The 18,906-nt window shown below is 42.1% G+C and overlaps 1 protein-coding gene across 1 annotated transcript in view; it reads left to right on the forward strand.

Annotated features, from left to right (window-relative positions):
* The first annotated feature begins 413 nt into the window (after positions 1-413).
* The window catches only part of LOC311067968 (NACHT, LRR and PYD domains-containing protein 3-like), a 50,597-nt gene continuing 32,104 nt past the window's right edge, over positions 414-18,906 (forward strand). Inside the window, exons 1-5 of the mRNA XM_084090118.1 lie at positions 414-581; positions 934-1,030; positions 16,238-16,351; positions 16,612-16,707; positions 16,900-18,681. Of these exons, the coding sequence (XP_083946244.1) occupies positions 939-1,030; positions 16,238-16,351; positions 16,612-16,707; positions 16,900-18,681 (2,084 nt within the window). The 5' untranslated portion in view covers positions 414-581; positions 934-938. The remainder of the gene's footprint in view (positions 582-933; positions 1,031-16,237; positions 16,352-16,611; positions 16,708-16,899; positions 18,682-18,906) is intronic.

Genomic DNA, 18,906 nt, shown 5'->3' on the forward strand with positions numbered 1-18,906 from the left:
AAGTCCTCTTTATGATTTATTATCAGGAACTCTGTGTTCTGCAGAAAGATAAATGAAAGACAAAACTGAAATGAAGGCAAGGATGAACAAATAAAAAGAATGAAGGAGTGAAAGGCAACAAAAGAATAAACAAAACAAATAATGAAGAAAAACTGATGAACAAACAAAAACTAGTTAAAGAAAGTATAAATTAACAAACTAATTAGAAGAGAGAGAAAATAAATCAATTGAATATAAAAAAATAAATAAAACAACACAGATAAAAACAAACTGAAAAGATGTGGGTGCTTAATTTTGTAAACAAACAAAATTTACCACTTAAATATTAATCTCCAACGCGCGTTCAACAACGTCTGCTCTCACGCGCATGTGTCGTGGTGCTCTCGTAAACGCGCGTCTCTCTCTCTCTCTCTCTCTCTCTCTTGTCACAAATAGAAAGTGAAAGTAAGTTTTCCTGTCGCCATTTTAAGCAGGACAAATGCAAATGTGTTTATCAACCATTATAACGGAATTTACGTGTAGTTTTATGATGTTAAAGCTGGAGGATTTGAGATCCTGTATCTTGTAAAAGTTTGATCAAGGTGAGTGTTCATGTGTGACTTTCTCATATTAATATGAATCTAAACATACATAGGCCATTTCACACAAACGCCAACAAACACGTCTTTTATTTACCGGATCAGTGTGTGTTGATGTGTGTCGGGGTTTGTTTTCTTTTTCACCCGAACATGTTCAGTCAGTGTTTCTCGGTGTCAGTTATTATTCAGAAAATGCTAAATCTAACGGCCGACTTGTGTGTGTGAAAAGGCCAATGATCTTGAGTTAACGCAGTCACATGATCCTTTTCTCCCACACTCCAGATATGTTCAGCTAAATTATTAAGGTTGTTTAATTTAATCATATAATTTAGTGTCTGGATGTTTCTTCATTCAGAGTCAATGGAGGAGATCAAACTCATCAGATTCTCCTGCAGCTTCATCATGGGTAAATCACAAGGATCCAGAGATGGAGATTTTCCTCCAGGATGCAGGTACTTTCAACATTATAAAACATAACATAACATTACATTCAACATAAAGTTGTTTTGGTGTGAAACATTGCAAAAATGTTACATTACCCCCTCCACACAGACAGACACACACACACACACACACACACACACACACACACACACACACATCAAAGAAAGTTTACAGAAAAAATATTATTTGTTTGCCTATTTTTGTGTTGAAACTCACATGAAATATTAAATTGAAAGATCATTGTTAATCCATGTATCACTCGATCAGTCGTTTTTTTATTTTTTATTTAAAGGTGCATTGCGCAACATTTCATGTTAAAAATACCCGTTTTTCTAACCCATACATGCTTAAACAATTGCCTGGTGGGCTGAAAGAGCCCTTCTCTGATCACTGCGATTGCCTTTATAATCCTGTACAGTAAAATAAATAAGAGGGATTCGGGACGGAATTTGAGACTTGGCGTGACGTCATGCGCGTTCACGCTCACCTGGTAATGTCTGGCAGGTTTGTGTATTCGCCGCCATTCTCCGTATCAGCGAAGACAACTCGAGCGACAAAACTTTAGTCAACTTTCGACAAAAGTAGAAGATGGATTCAAAGAGACCGGCTTGTAGTTCATTCCAAACCCCAACGCAAACTCCACGCAAGACAAAGAAAAGAAAACTTTTGTCTAGTGCCACAGGCGTCGGAATAAGACGAGTCAACATCGGGAAGGCTTTCAACCATAGACTGTAAAAAGCTTTCAACAAATGGAGAGCTCTCCGGTCTGCACACACTAGGAAGCGCCCGCGCCCGCGCCCTCAGATCACTTGGACGTGGCTGTGTACAAAAGGTAAAAACGATATAAATACTGTTCGTTGGAATCTCCGGTCTGCTCTAGAGCTCAAACGGGATCCTCAGTTGGCTTTTTTCTTGATAAAACGGTAAGATATAGCCCAGTCTCTAATGTCTGATACGGCAAATCTATGACAACAAATGATGTAATAATCTATGAATATTACCTTGAGACATTTGAGTGTACTTTGTTGACCAACTGTGTATGGTATGATTATTATTTTGAGCTTTTACAAAGTAATAACAAAGTAATAACTTATATTGTTCATGAACGTGTTTCCATAATAATACAATCATAAGTGGATACAGTAAACACATAAAACAGTTCAACATGGTCGATAGATGGAAACAAAAACCGAAGTTTTCTATTACCCCCGTTTTCCCCTCACACATAAGTGTGTAATTTACTCAAATGCCTTTCCTTTCACATATTTAAAATGACTTGCAGATTTATAACTTTATTACCTCTGAAGACATTATGACTGTAAACAAAAGATTTGTGCGGCTGTCTGATGCTCCTTTGGTTATGAACAGCTCGTGCTCGTGCAAGCGTGCGTGTGCGTGTGGTCCATGAGCGTGCACACCTCTGGTTGCAATTTCGCTTGTTGCCAGAGGGGGCATAGTTCTGCAAAAACTCAGAGACTTGTACAATGCACCTTTAAAGGTGCTCTAAGCGATGCCGGGAGTCGTAACTTCTTGTTGACATTCGAATTGTTGTCAAACAAAATGGAGGCTAGCTAGACCCTCCCTCCTCCTCATCCCGTCTCCTCCCTCCTCCCTTCCCTTCCGGCATAAAGGAAAGTCAAAGTAGTCACTACAAACAAAGTTAAGTTTTACTGATACTTCATTCAATGTGTAATGTCGCCAAGTTAGATAAAGGGTTTTATATATTGCAGAAAAAGAGAAGCATTATCTTAAAATCGTTTCGCAATCTGAGGTAACTATAGCTCCCATACAAGGACGCAATAATAGCAAGATAACGTTAGCTTCGCGTTTCCCAGTGAGCATAAACAACGGTGGCGGGTCAAAGTTGTCAATAGCCTATAAATGAACATTCAAATTCATAACAAACAGTGGATGTAAACAATCATTCACACAAATTGTCGCCCTACTGTGAATTTGCTTGATCATTTACAATAGAGATTGATCGCTAGCTGTTAGAAACATATAAGTTATGTTGTATTCACCAAAGTTAACGCTGACTGCATAGTTCTAGCTAATTACATCCTTGTGTTGGTTTGGCGAACATGAACGTCAGTTTAGAAAGAAAGATGGATTTACCTGTTCTGCAAAAACAGCAACTGAATGTCGGATTGGAAGCCCTTCTGCCGGCGGAGTTCTCGCCACCTTTCGAAGTTTTTTCCGATGTAAATTCGGTACTTCGCGCGTTCCTTATCCTCGTCCCTCTTTTTTGAAATTTGTTCATCGAAACTTCGTCTCTTTGGTCGTGTGTCGGCCATAATTCAAACTTCCCTCTTCTGCTTCTCTCTCCTCCACACACCCCCTTCACATGTACGCGCACTAACCCCCCAAACCCCCCCCTCAAATACTTCTTGCCAGTGATTGGCTGGAACACTGTTTTGTTGTGTTTCGTGGTGCGGGTGAGCCCAGTTTGTTTTTGTTGCCGTTTGTAGAGCCGTGCAAGCGTGCGTGTGCGTGTGGTCCATGAGCGTGCACACCTCTGGTTGCAATTTCGCTTGTCGCCAGAGGGGGCATAGTTCTGCAAAAATTCAGAGACTTGTGCTAGAAACTAAAAGCACAAAACTAGATAAAACTAGAGAGACCGCATGTGTGTCTCCAGTGTATTACAGTGTGTTCAGAGGACAGGCAGCTAACGGATAGTGAGGAGATGTTTGCTGTATGTGACAAAAAATGTTTTGGCCTATAAAACGTGTGACATCGCTTATAGCACCTTTAATATTGAAAGTAGAAAAATGAATAAACAGCTGGAATATTCGATTTCTACATGTGGGCAGGAATGAAACGCCCCTTTCCTCTGATTTGTCAGCCGAAGATCAAACTGTCCCGTCATCAGTTCCCTTTCAAAAGCTACAATCGATGCTGCGCCTCTTAGCACATTGGGAATGTCTTTTATCGTGACCAGCTGTGAATATAGTGTGTAACACATCAATAGAATTGACCTGGAGGTAATATAGCCTCAGTCGATGACGTCATTGGTGCGCACCCGCGACACAAGGCTATAAATAGATGAGCCACAAGTGCATTGTCAGGTCTTTTGTCTTCAGACCATACTGTGCATGTGTGCGTCAAAACTCTCCGCTATCTCTTATCTGACTACAGATCTTTGCTTAGGAGTTAGTTTCATCAGGCAGTGTGCAGAAAATTCTCATTTATCAATCTTTTTTTCTCAAAGTCTGTTAATAGAGTTTAAGAAGTCTTAAAAGAAAAGAAATGAGTCAACAGCAGAGTAGTAAGCGTTGTGTTCCTCCATGCTCCCGTCCTATGTCTGAGCTGGATACACACGATTACTGCTTTGTTTGTTGGGGGGAAGAGCACGCGGTTCTGGCGTTAGAGAAAGGCAAGTGTGAGCATTGTGAACTGTTCACAGTGAAGATGCTGCATGCTCGTCTGAACTATTTCCAGACCGCACCCACATTACCAACGCGGGGCTCTCACATGGATCTGTGTGACGAGCAAGAGACGGGTCCGTCCCTTTCGCTTGCTCAGTCACCAGATCCACATGTCCCTTCTCGTGATCCTGAAGCCCGCTCCGGTGCTTCTTCGGTTCACGAGGGGGATGATATATATCTCGGGTCTGCGGACCTTGAGCAGCCCGCCTCTGAGCATTCCTCTCGCGAAAATAGATCTGTAGAGGAATTGCTCGAGGGGGTTACTCGAGCGGTGGACAGGTTACAGCTTGACTGGCCACGCGAACAAGAGACCCCCAAACGTAGTAAGCTAGAGGATAGGTTTCTGTCCAGTGGCAGGGGGGAGAGACCACAACATCAGTCTCTTCCCCTTTTCGAGGACCTCCATGATGAGCTGTCTAAGTCATGGAGTAAACCATATACCTCTTGCGTCTTTGTGCCCTCGACGTCAAGGACTTGAGTGCGGGCAGTACGATCGGCGAGGAAGCGCTCTCTGAGCTTCGTCGAGCCACAGATCTGTCTCTCCGTGCGACCAAGCAAACGGCCTGTGCCATCGGCTGTTCAACGTCGGCTTTAGTCAGCACGGAGAGGCACCTGTGGCTTAATTTATCGGGTATCAAAGAGAAAGATAGATTGTTTCTATTAGATTCCCCTGTTTCTCCCTCTGGCCTGTTTGGCGACTCCGTCAATACTGTCATCAAGGAAGGTTCAAGGAAGTTAAGAAACATGAAGAAGCATTCGTTCAGTTCCTTCCTCGTCGCACTCAAGGGGAGGGGCGATCGGCCACCCAACCTCGCCCCGGTCCTTCAAAAGCCAGGGAGGTAAAGAAGCAGAGCGTGGCGGACCGTGCTCCCCCTTGTAAAGATTGGGGACAGGCTCATCACGCTCAGCAACCTCCCAAGCCAGACCTCAGGACTATTATTAATAGAAAGAGGAAGTCCTGATGGTCTGGCACCCAGTCTGGTGGGGGCAGCCCGCGTTGACTGGGGCGCGTTCAAGGTCTAATCGCCCCTTCTTGTTACCCCCACGAAACCTCTCCATCCCTGCCACCTCTCATGCTTATGGTGGCAGCGGTTTCCAGCAAAATGTTAGATGTTCCGTTGTTTCCTGCGGTCATTCAGGACACGGAACATCTAACATCCCCTCAAAAGGAAGTGTTAAAATTGATACCACCAGCATGGAAACTTCTGCCAGGCATAGAAACTTCTGCCACGCATTTCTGCGTGGGTATTAAGCACAGTACAGATAGGATACAGAATTCAATTTATTCATCGTCCTCCGCGTTTCAACGGCGTGGTATCCACTTCCGTGAAACCGGAGCTGATGCACGTACTGTCACAAAAGCTACAAAATCTTCTGAGCAAAGAGGCCATAAACATGTTCCTTTTCCAGAGAGAGAGTCGGGCTATTACAGCAGATACTTCCTGGTTCCCAAGAAGGATGGGGGGGTGTCTTAGATCTTCAAGGCTTAAAGTGTACAGTCAAAGCGCTCAAGTTCAAGATGTTAACCATCAAGACGGTCGTGTCGCAAATTCAACATCACGATTGGTTCGTCACGATCGATCTGAAGGATGCATATTTTCACATAGAAATATTGCCACAACACAGGAAATTCCTGAGGTTCACTTTCGGGGGCGAAGTGTACCAATTTCAGGTTCTTCCATTCGGCCTAGCCTTGACACCCCGCACATACACAGAATGCATGGATGCAGCACTGGCTCCATTACGACTCCAGGACATTCGCATTTTGAGTTACATCGAAGATGGGTTAATACTGGCACAATCGCAAGAGATGGCGCTTCAACGGAGACATTGTGTTAGCTCATCTAGTTTCTCTAGGGTTGAGACTCAACACCAAGAAAAGTGTTCTTTCTCCTGCCCAGAGAACGACTTATCTTGGGATCGTTTGGGATTAGATCACGATGCGGGCACAACTGTCTCCCGCTCGAATTGAGACCATTCGGCAGACCATGAGCAAAGTCAGGCTAGGCCAAGATCGCACTGTTCATCAGTATCAAAAAATGTTAGGTTTCATGGCTTCAGCATCCACAGTGATTCCTCTGGGGCTGTTGCACATGAGACCGTTTCAGTTGTGGCTTGGATGAAAGCCAGAGGATTTCATCCAAGGGCCAATCCTCAAAGGCAAATAAAAGTGACGCGCCACAGGCTTCGTACACTATCTCTGTGGCTCAGACCCCGGTTCCTCGCCTTGGGTCCCACTCTAGGGGCGCCTTGTCATCGCAGACTGTTAACGACAGACGCCTCCCTGATGGGCTGGGGAACGGTCTTAAAGGAGAACTCCGGTCAATTTTAACATTGAGCTAATTTTTTTGTACATTTGGAGTGCTGGATTTTTTTGTACATTTGCGATTGTCGAGTTCACGCGCGTGATCTTAGGTACTAAACCTATGCACGTGAACTCGACAATCGACTACTGTGGACTTCGACCGAAAACAGGATGTAAATACAGGTATGTGCGCTGGCTGAAATAACATCATTTTTATTCATATCTTTCACATCTACTGCAGTCAGATTTACCCGTGTTCACTCTGAAGGAATCACTCACATGACCTGGGCACTTGTAATGACACATCAAGGATGTTAAGAGGCTAAAAGCAGGTTTAAAACGTGCCCCATTGAAGTCAATAGGGTGCAAATTTTACTGACAGCACTCCAAATTTACAAAAAAATTAGCTCAATGTTAAAATTGACCGGAGTTCTCCTTTAAGTGGTCGTCCAGCTCAAGGGGAATGGGAGGGTCATCAACTCGATTGGCACATCAACTGCCTTGAGCTGATGGCCGTATTTCTGGCCCTGAAATATTTTCTCCTTCAATTGAGAGGTTGTCATGTCCTAGTGCGGGTGGACAACACAGCAGCAGTCTCTTATATAAATCACCAGGGAGGTCTGCGCTCACACAATCTGAACAGAATAGAGAGGCAGATTTTTCTCTGGACCCAGGACAAGTTCCTGTCACTCAGGGCAGTATACATTACAGGGCGTCTGAATGTGGGAGCGGATTTACTGTCCAGACAGAAACTACAGAGGAATGGATACTCCAACCGGAAGTAGTGAAACAGATTTGGACCAGATTTTACGAAGCGGAGGTGGACCTCTTCACCTCCCATCAGACAGCGCAATGTCCCCTCTATTTCTCTGAGTCACCCAGCCCCTCTGGGTCTGGATGCAATTGCATACACATGGCCCAGAATGCGCAGTGTGTGCGTCTCCTCCAGTTTCTCTGCTCCCGGGAGTTCTAGCCAGTTCGCCAACAAGGGTCTTGCCTCTTACTGATAGCGCCATGTTGGCCGAACAGAGTATGGTTCTCGTAGATAATATCTATCCTCGACGGCTCGCCATGGGCGATTCCGGAGAGGAGGGACCTTCTGTCTCAGGCGGAGGGCACGATATTCCATCCCAGGCCCGACCTGTGGAACCTTCATGTTTGGCCCCTGATGAGTACCAATTGAGAGACACTGGGCTTTCGCCGGATGTTATTGAGACCATTCTAAGTGCTAGGGCTTCCTCCACTAGAAAGAGTTACACCAGCAAATGGGGTGTTTTTGAAAGGTGGTGTGTTGTACACAATGTAGATCCGGTCAACTGCCAGATTGCTTTAGTTCTGGACTTCATGCAGGAGAAGTTATCAACAGACACATGCCCCGCCACTCTCAAGGTTTATGTGGCCGCTCTTTCGGCTTGCCACACCTTGGTTGACGGGGTGCCACTTGGGAGACATCCTCTGCTCACTCACTTCATTCGTGGGGCCAGATGACTGAGGCCTCCAGTAAGAACCAAGATTCCTTCATGGGACTTAGCTATAGTCCTGCTATAGGGTCTGCTTGAGACCCCCTTTGAACCTATAGAATCAGCGTCTGACAAACTTCTGACTCTAAAAATGTTTTTTTCTTATTTTGAAAAGAATTTGCGATATGCAGGCTCTGTCCATCTCACCATCCTGCTTAGACTTTGCTTCAGGAATAGTGAAAGTGATTTTGCATCCTCATCCTGACTACCTGCCTAAGGTTCCTTTCTCGACTGTACATCATGTCACTCTTGAGGCCTTCTGTCCTCCGCCATTCATAACGCTGGAGCAGGAGAGATCTCATAGACTGTGTCCAGTCCGTGCTCTTCAGGCTTACATCCACCGCACTAGCCAGTGGCGTAAGTCGGAGCAACTCTTCGTCTGTTATGGTGGTAGTAATAAAGGTGCAGCTGCCACCAAACAGACCATGTCTCATTGGGTCAGGGATGTTATTGGTCTTGCCTATGAGGCGCACAGTCAAGCCCCGCCAATAGGTCTTAGGCCACTCCACCAGGGGGGTCGCCTCCTCTAGTGCTTTGGCAAGAGGTCCCCCCTTACAACTTGTTTGTGATGTGGCAGGCTGGCCCTCTCCACACACATTCATAAGATTTTATAGTTTGGATGTTCATGCTACTCCGGGCTCTCATGTCCTTGAGTCAACATCACAAGCTAATGTCTGAGGCCTTCTTGCATTCTTGTGAGCACACCTGCACAACTGTAGGGTTCCAGACACTTTCAAGCACGGCGGCGTGGGTATTCTCATTCCCAATGCGCTAAGCAGCGCAGCATCGACTGTAGCTTTTGAAAGGGAATGTTCCGGGTTACTTGACTGTAACCCTGTTCCCTGAAAAAGCGGAACGAGAGGCTGCGCTACTTTGTCGTGCTGAAGATGTCCCGGGACTGCTCTTCAGACAAAATATCCTGACGATGCACCTGTGGCTCATCTATTTATAGCCTTGTGTTGCGGATGCGCGCCGATGACGTCATCGACCGAGGCTATATTTCCTCCGGGTCAATTCTATTGACGTGTTACACACAATATTCACAGCTGGTCACGATAAAAGACGTTCCCAATGCGCTAAGCAGCACAGCATCTCATTCCGCTTTTTCAGGGAACAGGGTTACAGTCAAATAACCCGGAACGTTCTTCCTCAGTTCTGCACTGCAGAATAAGAGTCCTCCGTACTGCAGTTATTCTTAACTTGTTTATTGCAACTACTACATTTCATATTTCTCTCATCAAACAACCAGACTATTGGCTCGACACGAACCGTAAAGGGGAAGAGTCTTGTAACGCAAAGCACATGATCAGACGGTGTGTTGATTAAATTACTGAGATTACCCCGTGATCAGATCCCCCCCCCCTCTAGTCTGGGACCTAATCAACGCATTGGAATACTCATTTACAACACCTCCATTGTCTCCAGATTCTGCCCCAAGATATACTAGACCAAACGGCGCCGACATTTGGCGTAAATCGTTGACTGCCCATCTGAATACACAGACCCCTTTCTGCTGGGTCAACAAGAACCTTTAAGTTATCACTCGGCGAACATCCGCTGACCAATAAGAGTCAGAAAAACTCACATCCCTGGACATTGTGATCAAAATCACTCTTTTCTATATATATTTTTGAAATGTATTCTGTGATATGTCATGGTCCTTATATGGAAGACCGTTATAACTGAGTGTTATGATATAATCAAAAGTGAAATGCTTATTATTATCAAGAAACATGTAACTGTTTGTTATTAACTGATATAACCACGATCCGTGGTATCGTTTTGTTCCAGAAATCCCAACGGCTCTGAATCTTTAACACAAAATATCAGAAAATGTGTTATTCAACTAAATACCAGCGGTATCATTGATAAGAACGAAACTATAATTCCAACATTCTAATATGAAGGGCGTATACACGCAAAGCGTCGGAAGGTTGGGCCCAATACGTTGTTAAAGACGATTGGCCTACAGGCGTGAAGGGGCGTGAGATTGGCCTCTTCAAAATGCCGTGTTTCCCTCCTCTCAATGCAGTCGCCAGAGAGAGAAAGAAGACACTCCTTTCTTCCTTCAAGGAAGCCTCGCTCGCTTTTATTTCGTTTTATTTTCCAAGTTTTATTTTCTTAAAACTACTCTACTTCAGTTGCTAGCCTTCTTCAACCAACCCACGAAACCAACTTAAAGCTAAAGATCATCTTTGCTGAGTTTCGCTCGCTTCGGTCGCTATAGCAACCAGAACGCTGTGACCACGTGACTTCAGTGCCTTCGTCCAACGCAGACGAAACATACAAGAGGGTCGATCGTCAACTCAGAGTAACGTAGCCTTTAAATTTGCAATCTGAAAAGAAACACTGTTTAAGGTTGCCTAAGAATTACTAGAGCTGTTGGGGTTTTGTTGTTAATGACTAAACTGTTTATGCCTTTTCTTTCTAAACTCATACTTACACTCTTTTCCACACATCCACTCACCCACGTGTTTCGACCCAAACACACTACCACGTGCTACTAGACGCGTGGCACGGACACACACACACACACCCACACCTACCTACAAACTACCATCTTCCACATACCTAAAAGCATTCTTATTCTCACTGTTATTATTCTCTCACTGATTCTCTCTCTCTCTCTTTCCTCTTCTCTTAACCTTTTATTTCATTGTATTTCGTATTACGATCGTTATATTGTTGTTTTGTTTATGCATATTTACTCCTGCGTGATTTAAAGTAGTATATGTAACCGTTAGCTTGTTTAAATAAACTTTGTTAAATCATTTGAATTAAGTTTGCCTGGTTGTTCAATTCTGAATCACTGAGAGTGCAGATTTTTACCTCATAAGCTTTACCTTTGACTTTACCATTGAGATATCTAAGATTGTCTAAACACGAAAATAATCATTCTTTTGTGGCCACAAGAAAAGGGTTATTTATCGGTGTTAAGGACGCTAGATTTCTGTTCAAACATTGTACATCCTGTTCGCTGGACGGATAGTATGCATAATAAATGAACATTTCTCAACTTCTACCTCAAATTTCCCCAAATTGAGCATAGTCTACCCGTCTATACCAGTGATTATTACGAGTAATTGTGTAATCACTGATATAAGTCGAGGTTTTAACCTATTCCCTATTTTTGAATAAATTAATTTGTGTAAGCAGCATATGCATATTCACATAGATGAATATTACCGCTGATTTGAGCTAATTAATTCCCTAACATAAAGTCATTGTTGTTACAGTCTAGACAGGGATTTCTTCTGTGTAGATATAAATTCACATACGCTTTGCATCAGCTTGGTATGGCAGGGTAAATGATGGCGGTCAGCATGGTCGCCCTCACTCAGTAAGTTTAAAAAAAAAAGTGTTATGACCTTTTGGTTTATTAAAATGTATTAGCCTAGAATTTAACACCCTGGGGTCGGCGGTATCGCCGGCGATACCAACTCGAGTTTTTTCTTATAAGTGCAATAGAGACTCTAAATACTCTGTTGACTTTGATCTTCCATACACGTTTCATACATCAATCGATCCTGTTAAGTGTGTATTATTTTTATGTATATTCTCTCTGTCAGTGTAGTCCATTCTGAAATGCGTCCTAAAATGAACTGTAACTCAGCGAATACTCAGTCAAACAGGCATACAGACACACAGGCATGAAGCTTGAATTCTCTTCTTTTAAATGAAGTAATTTTTATTAAAAAAATATTCTCAGTTTATGTAATATGTATGAAAAGAGAGAGATGTCAGTCGTTCTCATCTCAGCTCATTAAGTTTTAATGTGACTCCGCTCACGGAGAGCGCGCGCTATTCAAACGCAAATTATCTGAGGTGATCCAGGCAAACCGGGAACGCCCACATCAGCTGGATAACACACACAGCGAGTTCACTTTCAGACTCATGTACTTTACGACGCTGTGAGGAATAATACTATCTTGATAATAATCCTGGAAAATTTACCTCAGAAGTGCTGGAAGTTTCATTTCGAAGAGCAAAGGGATCCGGCTGAGGAATAGGTCAGTTCTATATCTGCTTTGTTCTAATCGCAAGTGTCTGTACACGCTGAATGAATGAATGCACAGATGCGTGCAGTTATGTAGCTACAGCTGGCAAAAAGACTGTTTAAATATGAATCGCGTTTCTATGTATGAATGAATGAACGCACAGATGCGCGCTGTTATGTAGCTACAGCTGGCAAAAATACTGTTTAAAAATGAATCGCGTTTCTGTGTGTGAATGAATGAACAGCTTTTACCAAACTCTATTGCTATACTGAGATGAGTAAAAATCGGATAGATTATAAAGTTTTTACTGTAAAATACTGCTACATCAAATAAGCTTATAATGTTGCCAATTTCTGCTCATATGAATTGAATTACGTATGATAAAATGTATACTTTAGTTTTCACAAAGAAAGATTACACTGGAAATATTGTTACTAGGGCTGTCAAAGTTAGCGCGTTAATAACGCGTTAACGCAAAATCATATTAACGGCACTAATTTTTTTAACGGGCGATTAACGCAGCGCATATTTTCTGTTTGACCCGTGGCCCAACCCCTAGTTGGAGAAATGGAGATACACAGTGTTGGCAACTTAGCGACATTGCAGACCCCTTTAGCGATTTTTTTTCCTTCAACAAAGCGCCCAAACCTTATTTAGTTTCTGAGAATCTACCGGTACTGCTCTCTCAGCACGCGCGCGCGCGCACCTCTCTCTCTCTCTCTCTCTCTCTCTCTCTCTCTCTCTCTCTCTCTCTCTCTCTCTCTCTCTCTGCGTCTTGCGCGGAGGAGCAGCGCTTTAATTCAGTTAAACAGATATTATGTTGCTTCTCTAATTTTACAAATATACACGGATATTGTCTTTAGCTTATGTGTATTTGATTTCACCAGACGATGGCTCGATTATCAGAATTTTTGTGCAGTTTAACGTCTTGGAAGGGAGAGCTGGTTATGTTTATTGGGTCGCGTTTCAGTCACCATTTCAAATTCATTCCGTTGTTTGACAACAGAAACAGTAAAATATACCAATGAAAACAGTTTTATTGAGAATTTAGCTTCATCAAAATGGGCACAGAGAGAGACAAACTACAATGTAATAATAAATGCTAAATGTACATTTAGCATTTTCAGAAGAGCTGCCCTGTCATGCAAAAATCTAAACATTTTTTTGTTAGTAAATTGCTCATTGCAAAGAAAGAGAAGTAATGGGAACATGGTATTTCTTTGTTCTTTCTACATGTGTCTAATAGACATGAACAAGTTCTTTGAAAAAACACCTATGACCTTTGAAAGATGTCTCGTCTTCATGCTCTATATTGACTATGGTTTCAATAATAAACATACATTTGCATAAAGCATCTATATTTATCCATGCCCACATTGATTAGAGTATTACAAACTTGAAAAGTATTAATTTAAGGTATATTTAGAACAAATAAAAAAATGTGCGATTAAATGCGATTAATCACGAGTTAACTCACGACAATCATGCGATTAATCGATTAAAAAATGTAATCGATTGACAGCCCTAATTGTTACAATTTTAATTGTTGTTGTAATTGTATAACCTTTTGAATAAAATAGCAAAAAAAAAGGTCAATATAAGCCTTCTCTTTAAATAATTTTATTATGCTTTATTAGTGACACATTTGGGTAGAGAATATATTCCAAATCTGAAAATACAGTATGAGAACAATTAACTGCACAATTACTAGAAATGTTTACCTTGGATATTATACAATTTGCAAGCACAATTTGTGGAAAAAACAACAACTGTGAACCAATTATATATATATATATTGTCCTTGCATTCTTTCTTGTGGCTCAGTCACACACCTGAATGAAAGGCTCATTACGTATGCAGCCTCATTATGCGGGGGCCCATTGTCTCCTCAGGTGTGAATCACTAAAAATATTACTATATATATAGTATATAAAAATATACTAAAAAAATTCATAGTAGCTTATAAAAATAGCCTACTGTGCACTTTATTACAACATTTAGCCTATTTTAAACGCCAATCCTAAACAAATTTATTTGAATTTAAACTGTACCAATTAGGGATGGCGAAAACTAAAAATTTTCTTGACCGACCACCGAGCCTCATTAACCGGTTGAAACCGGTTAACCGGTTAGTTTAAAATATGCTATTTGAAATAACAGCCATTTCGAGCAGCGCCTGCAATTTCGCAACTCTGTCGCATCTCTCTGCCGCTCTGCCTCCCGCTCACACACACACACACACACACACACTGCCCGTGCCCTTCCACTCACGTCACTTTTTTAAATAACTACAGCGCGAAACATGAGTCCCGCAAACGCGGCGCCGAGGAGATTGTATATAAACGGAGGACAAATGGCTCCTTAGTTTCAAAATGGTTTGGGTACAAGGTGATCGCGTTGAAAATAAAGGCGTTTGTCTAGCGTTAGAAGCTCATTTGAAACATTGCCGCGGCTAAGAAAATGACAGCTCCGAAGAGACGCCGCTTTAGTTTGAGGTAGTGCTAACAATAATAAAGAAAGATGATGATAGCACTGTATCACACAAGTTGCAACTTACATCTGTGTCATTCTTTTTGGTGAAATGGTCCCACACACTACTTTTCTTTGCACGCTTCATCCTGTCGTCTGCCCTGGCTCGAACCTCGAGTGTTTTAGCCTGTAGCCTTTACTTTTCGCAAACTTTGTGAGCACGCGAACCCAGACGCAGTGACCTCGCGCCAAATGTTTTTATTGGTTTATTAAGTACAAACAGGCGAGTTATGAAAAATTGAGTGGGAGGGATTTGTTCACTTCACACAAAAAGATCTTGGAATGAGATGGCTAACTGTAGTAGCGTTTAGCCCACTGTTTATAATAGCCTAATTTAGAGAGAACTTTTTTTTTTTAACCGACTACCGACAGCTTTGATCGGTTAACGTTGATACGGTCAACCATCGGTCAAACGGTCATCGTTTAACATCCCTAGTACCAATGTTGGTTTCGTGCATCTCTCATTCGGTCCAAAGTTTCCATATTTGCAATGTAACATTTGGATGCAAACTAATAATGTAAAGAAGGCTTTAAACTTCAGTCGAGTCCCAATATACATGTATTGGCTAAATCAGCATCTTCACAGCAAGGGGAATGAGTTTGGAATAACAGCAAGTAGCCTAGGACTGTGCGGCACAGCCTTTATATTGTACAACAGACCAATTAAATTAAGCAGAATAACTTTTTATATGTTTGGTTGACTGTGTTTTATTTTAATAATGAACAGGCTGCGATGTCAAGTTAGTAATGCCAGAAGTGAACTGATAATAGCCTAGATGTTGTGTGAGCGAGCGATGCCATCACTTGGATTTGTTGCTCAGCTGGGGAAATAACTTAATATTCTGTCGTTTAATACTATGTCATTCGAAACAGTAAAATTTATATTTTTATTTGTGTACATAAAAAATGACTACAAAATGCCATGCCTTTGAAAAATAAAGAAAATAACATGATACGCTGCTTTAGCGCGTCTCAGTCTCCTTGAACATCTTTCTGCCGCACACCAAAAATGAACCAAAATAGAGTGAATAGCCTTCTGACGCGCCTACTTTTCAAAGTCAACATTTAGATTATTTGAAGTAAAATGCATTATATATTCACTTAGGAATAAAACACAGCGTTGTTCATAAAAAAAAAAACGTGACTTTAAAGTTCGCAAAACATGAAAATAGCAAACCCCTGGCACTTGAGAACTCCTGGTCTACACAGAAGAAAGCCCTGTCTAGTCTATTCCCCAGTACGGGTTGTGTCGAGCCATTCGTTAGTCTGGTTGATGGAAAAAAGATGAGATGTAGTTGCAATAAACACGTTAAAAAAAGTTAAAACACGACTGAACGAATGATACACAGATTATTGTTTCCTCAAATTACTTCTTGATGCAGGGTAAATGTAGTCACAGTAATCTAAAGGATTAAACTGAATCTGTTCTCTGTTCCAGTTCAGTCCAGCAGAAGAGCTCAAACCCAGAGTCCAGCTGTGTGTCTATGAAGAGTAACCAGTCTATGCAGGAGCCACTAGAGTTTAAGAGTGGAGACAAATGGCCTGATCTCAGGTATATCACCTCTATGAAAGTTATGCTTATTATATTTGATTTTTATGAAATTGTTATTAATATAAAGCAGTTTAATGAGTTACAATCTTGCTGGTTTCAGTCTATTAATGATCATCATTGTGCTCTTGTGTAAAGCTCTATGTATTGTATTGTTAATACATTCACACACTGCAAAAGCTGTTGGTCTGTTACTCAGTTAATGACACAATTACATCAATATCAGTGTGTCTGATTCTTTACCCTTTTCATTCTGATTTAAGGTCAAACCTTCTATCCAGACCAGTTGAAAACAAAACTGTGTACAAGCCTGTGATTCAACCACAAGACTTTAATGAAAGCATGTGTCCTGGTTTCAGGTAAAATGCAGGAATTTTTGTTGTTGTTTAATTTTAGGTGCTGCAATTCACATCACAAATCACTCAAACACATGATTAATGATTAACACATTTCAGAAGCCTAATGATGTTCTGTGTCCCATAAATAGTTTTGTACTTTATGGCTATTTACTTCTCTGACTTGTATAATACTGTGGTATTTTAATCTTACAGCACTGACTCTAAATCTGCTGAAGTCCTCAACAAATTGAGATCAAATCTGAGACAGAAGTTTGAGTGTTTGTATGAGGGAATATCAAAGCAGGGAAACCCAACACTCCTGAATGAGATCTACACAGAGCTCTACATCACAGAGAGTGGAAGTGGAGAGATCAATAATGAGCATGAGGTGAGACAGATCGAGACACAGTCCAGGAGAGCAGAAACAGAGGACACACCGATCAAATGCAGTGACATCTTTAGACCTTTACCTGGACAAGACAAACCCATCAGAACTGTGCTGACAAAGGGAGTCGCTGGCATTGGGAAAACAGTCTCTGTGCAGAAGCTCATCCTGGACTGGGCTGAAGGGAAAGAGAATCAGGACGTCCAGCTCATATTTCCACTCGCTTTCAGAGAGCTCAACTTGATGAAGGACAAAACACTCAGTCTTTCAGATCTTCTTCATCTCTTTTTCCCTGAAACTAAAGAAATGGACATATCCAGTGAAGGATATAAAGTGTTGTTCATCTTTGATGGTCTGGATGAGTGTCGTCTGACTCTGGATTTTCAGAGCGATGTGAGGTTGTGTGATGGTACTGAGTCAGCCTCAGTGGACGCGCTGCTGACGAACCTCATTGTGGGAAATCTGCTTCCCTCTGCTCTCATCTGGATCACCTCCAGACCAGCAGCAGCGGATCTCGTCCCCTCTGAGTGTGTCCATCGAGTGACAGAGGTACGAGGCTTCAGTGACACACAGAAGGAGGAATACTTCAGGAAGAGAATCAGTGATCAGAGTCTGGCGGACAGGATCATCTCACACCTGAAGTCCTCAAGGAGCCTCTTTATTATGTGCCACATCCCAATGTTCTGCTGGATCTCAGCCACTGTTCTAGAGGAGATGTTGAGTGAAGCAGAGAGAGGAGAGATTCCCAAGACTCTCACTCAGATGTACACACACTTCCTGCTCATTCAGACCAACATCAAACATGAGAAGGACTATGAGAAGAAAGTGAAAGATGAAGACATGATTGTCAAACTGGGGAAACTGGCTTATCGGCAGCTTGTGAAAGGCAACCTGATCTTCTATGAGGAAGACCTGAGCGAGTGTGGCATTGATGAGGCAGAAGCATCAGTTTACTCAGGATTGTGCACTCAGATCTTCAGAGAGGAGTTGGGCTTGTATCAGGGGAAAGTCTTCAGCTTTGTTCATCTGAGCATTCAGGAACATCTAGCAGCTCTATATGTGCATCTCTCCTTTATCAACAATAACATCAATGTGTTTGACCAGATTACCAAACCAACTAATGGAGACAAAGTTCCCCTATCTGATCTCCACCAGAGAGCTGTGGATGAGGCTTTACACAGTAAAAATGGACATCTGGACCTTTTCCTTCGTTTCCTTCTGGGTCTGTCAGTGAAGTCTAATCAGAGTCTCTTACAAGAACTAAAGACACGTTTCCTTCTGGGTCTGTCAGTGGAGTCTAATCAGAGTCTCTTACAAGAACTAAAGACACAGACAGCAAACAGCTCTCACAACAATGAGAGAACAGCTGACTATATTAAAGAAAAGATCAGTGAGAATCCCTCTCCAGATAAATACATCAATCTGTTTCATTGTCTGAATGAACTGGGTGATCTTTCTCTAGTGAACGAAGCTGTACCTCATATGAGAGGATTACGTGATGTGAAACTCTCCTCGTCTCAGTGGTCAGCTTTAGTGTTTGTTTTGTTGTCCTCAGAGAAGACACTGCAGAAGTTTGACCTGAAGAGATTCATTGGATACGGAAAGGATCAGTAAGTAACACTGAGTGCAATCATTACAGTCTAAAACATTATGAACAAAGAGAAACTCAGAGATCAGAGGTGTTTAAATCTTAACAAAGAATTTCACTGCAGCAGCTCAGGCCATTTTGTCCATTCCAGATTAAATGAGGTCTGACGTTTCGGCATGTTAACATTATTATATGACGTAGCCAGTACGTGGACTCCACGACGTGGAGGATTACGTTTTTAACCAAT

This window comes from Abramis brama (assembly GCF_963993115.1).
Source record: "Abramis brama genome assembly, chromosome: 17".
NCBI lineage: Eukaryota > Metazoa > Chordata > Actinopteri > Cypriniformes > Leuciscidae > Abramis > Abramis brama.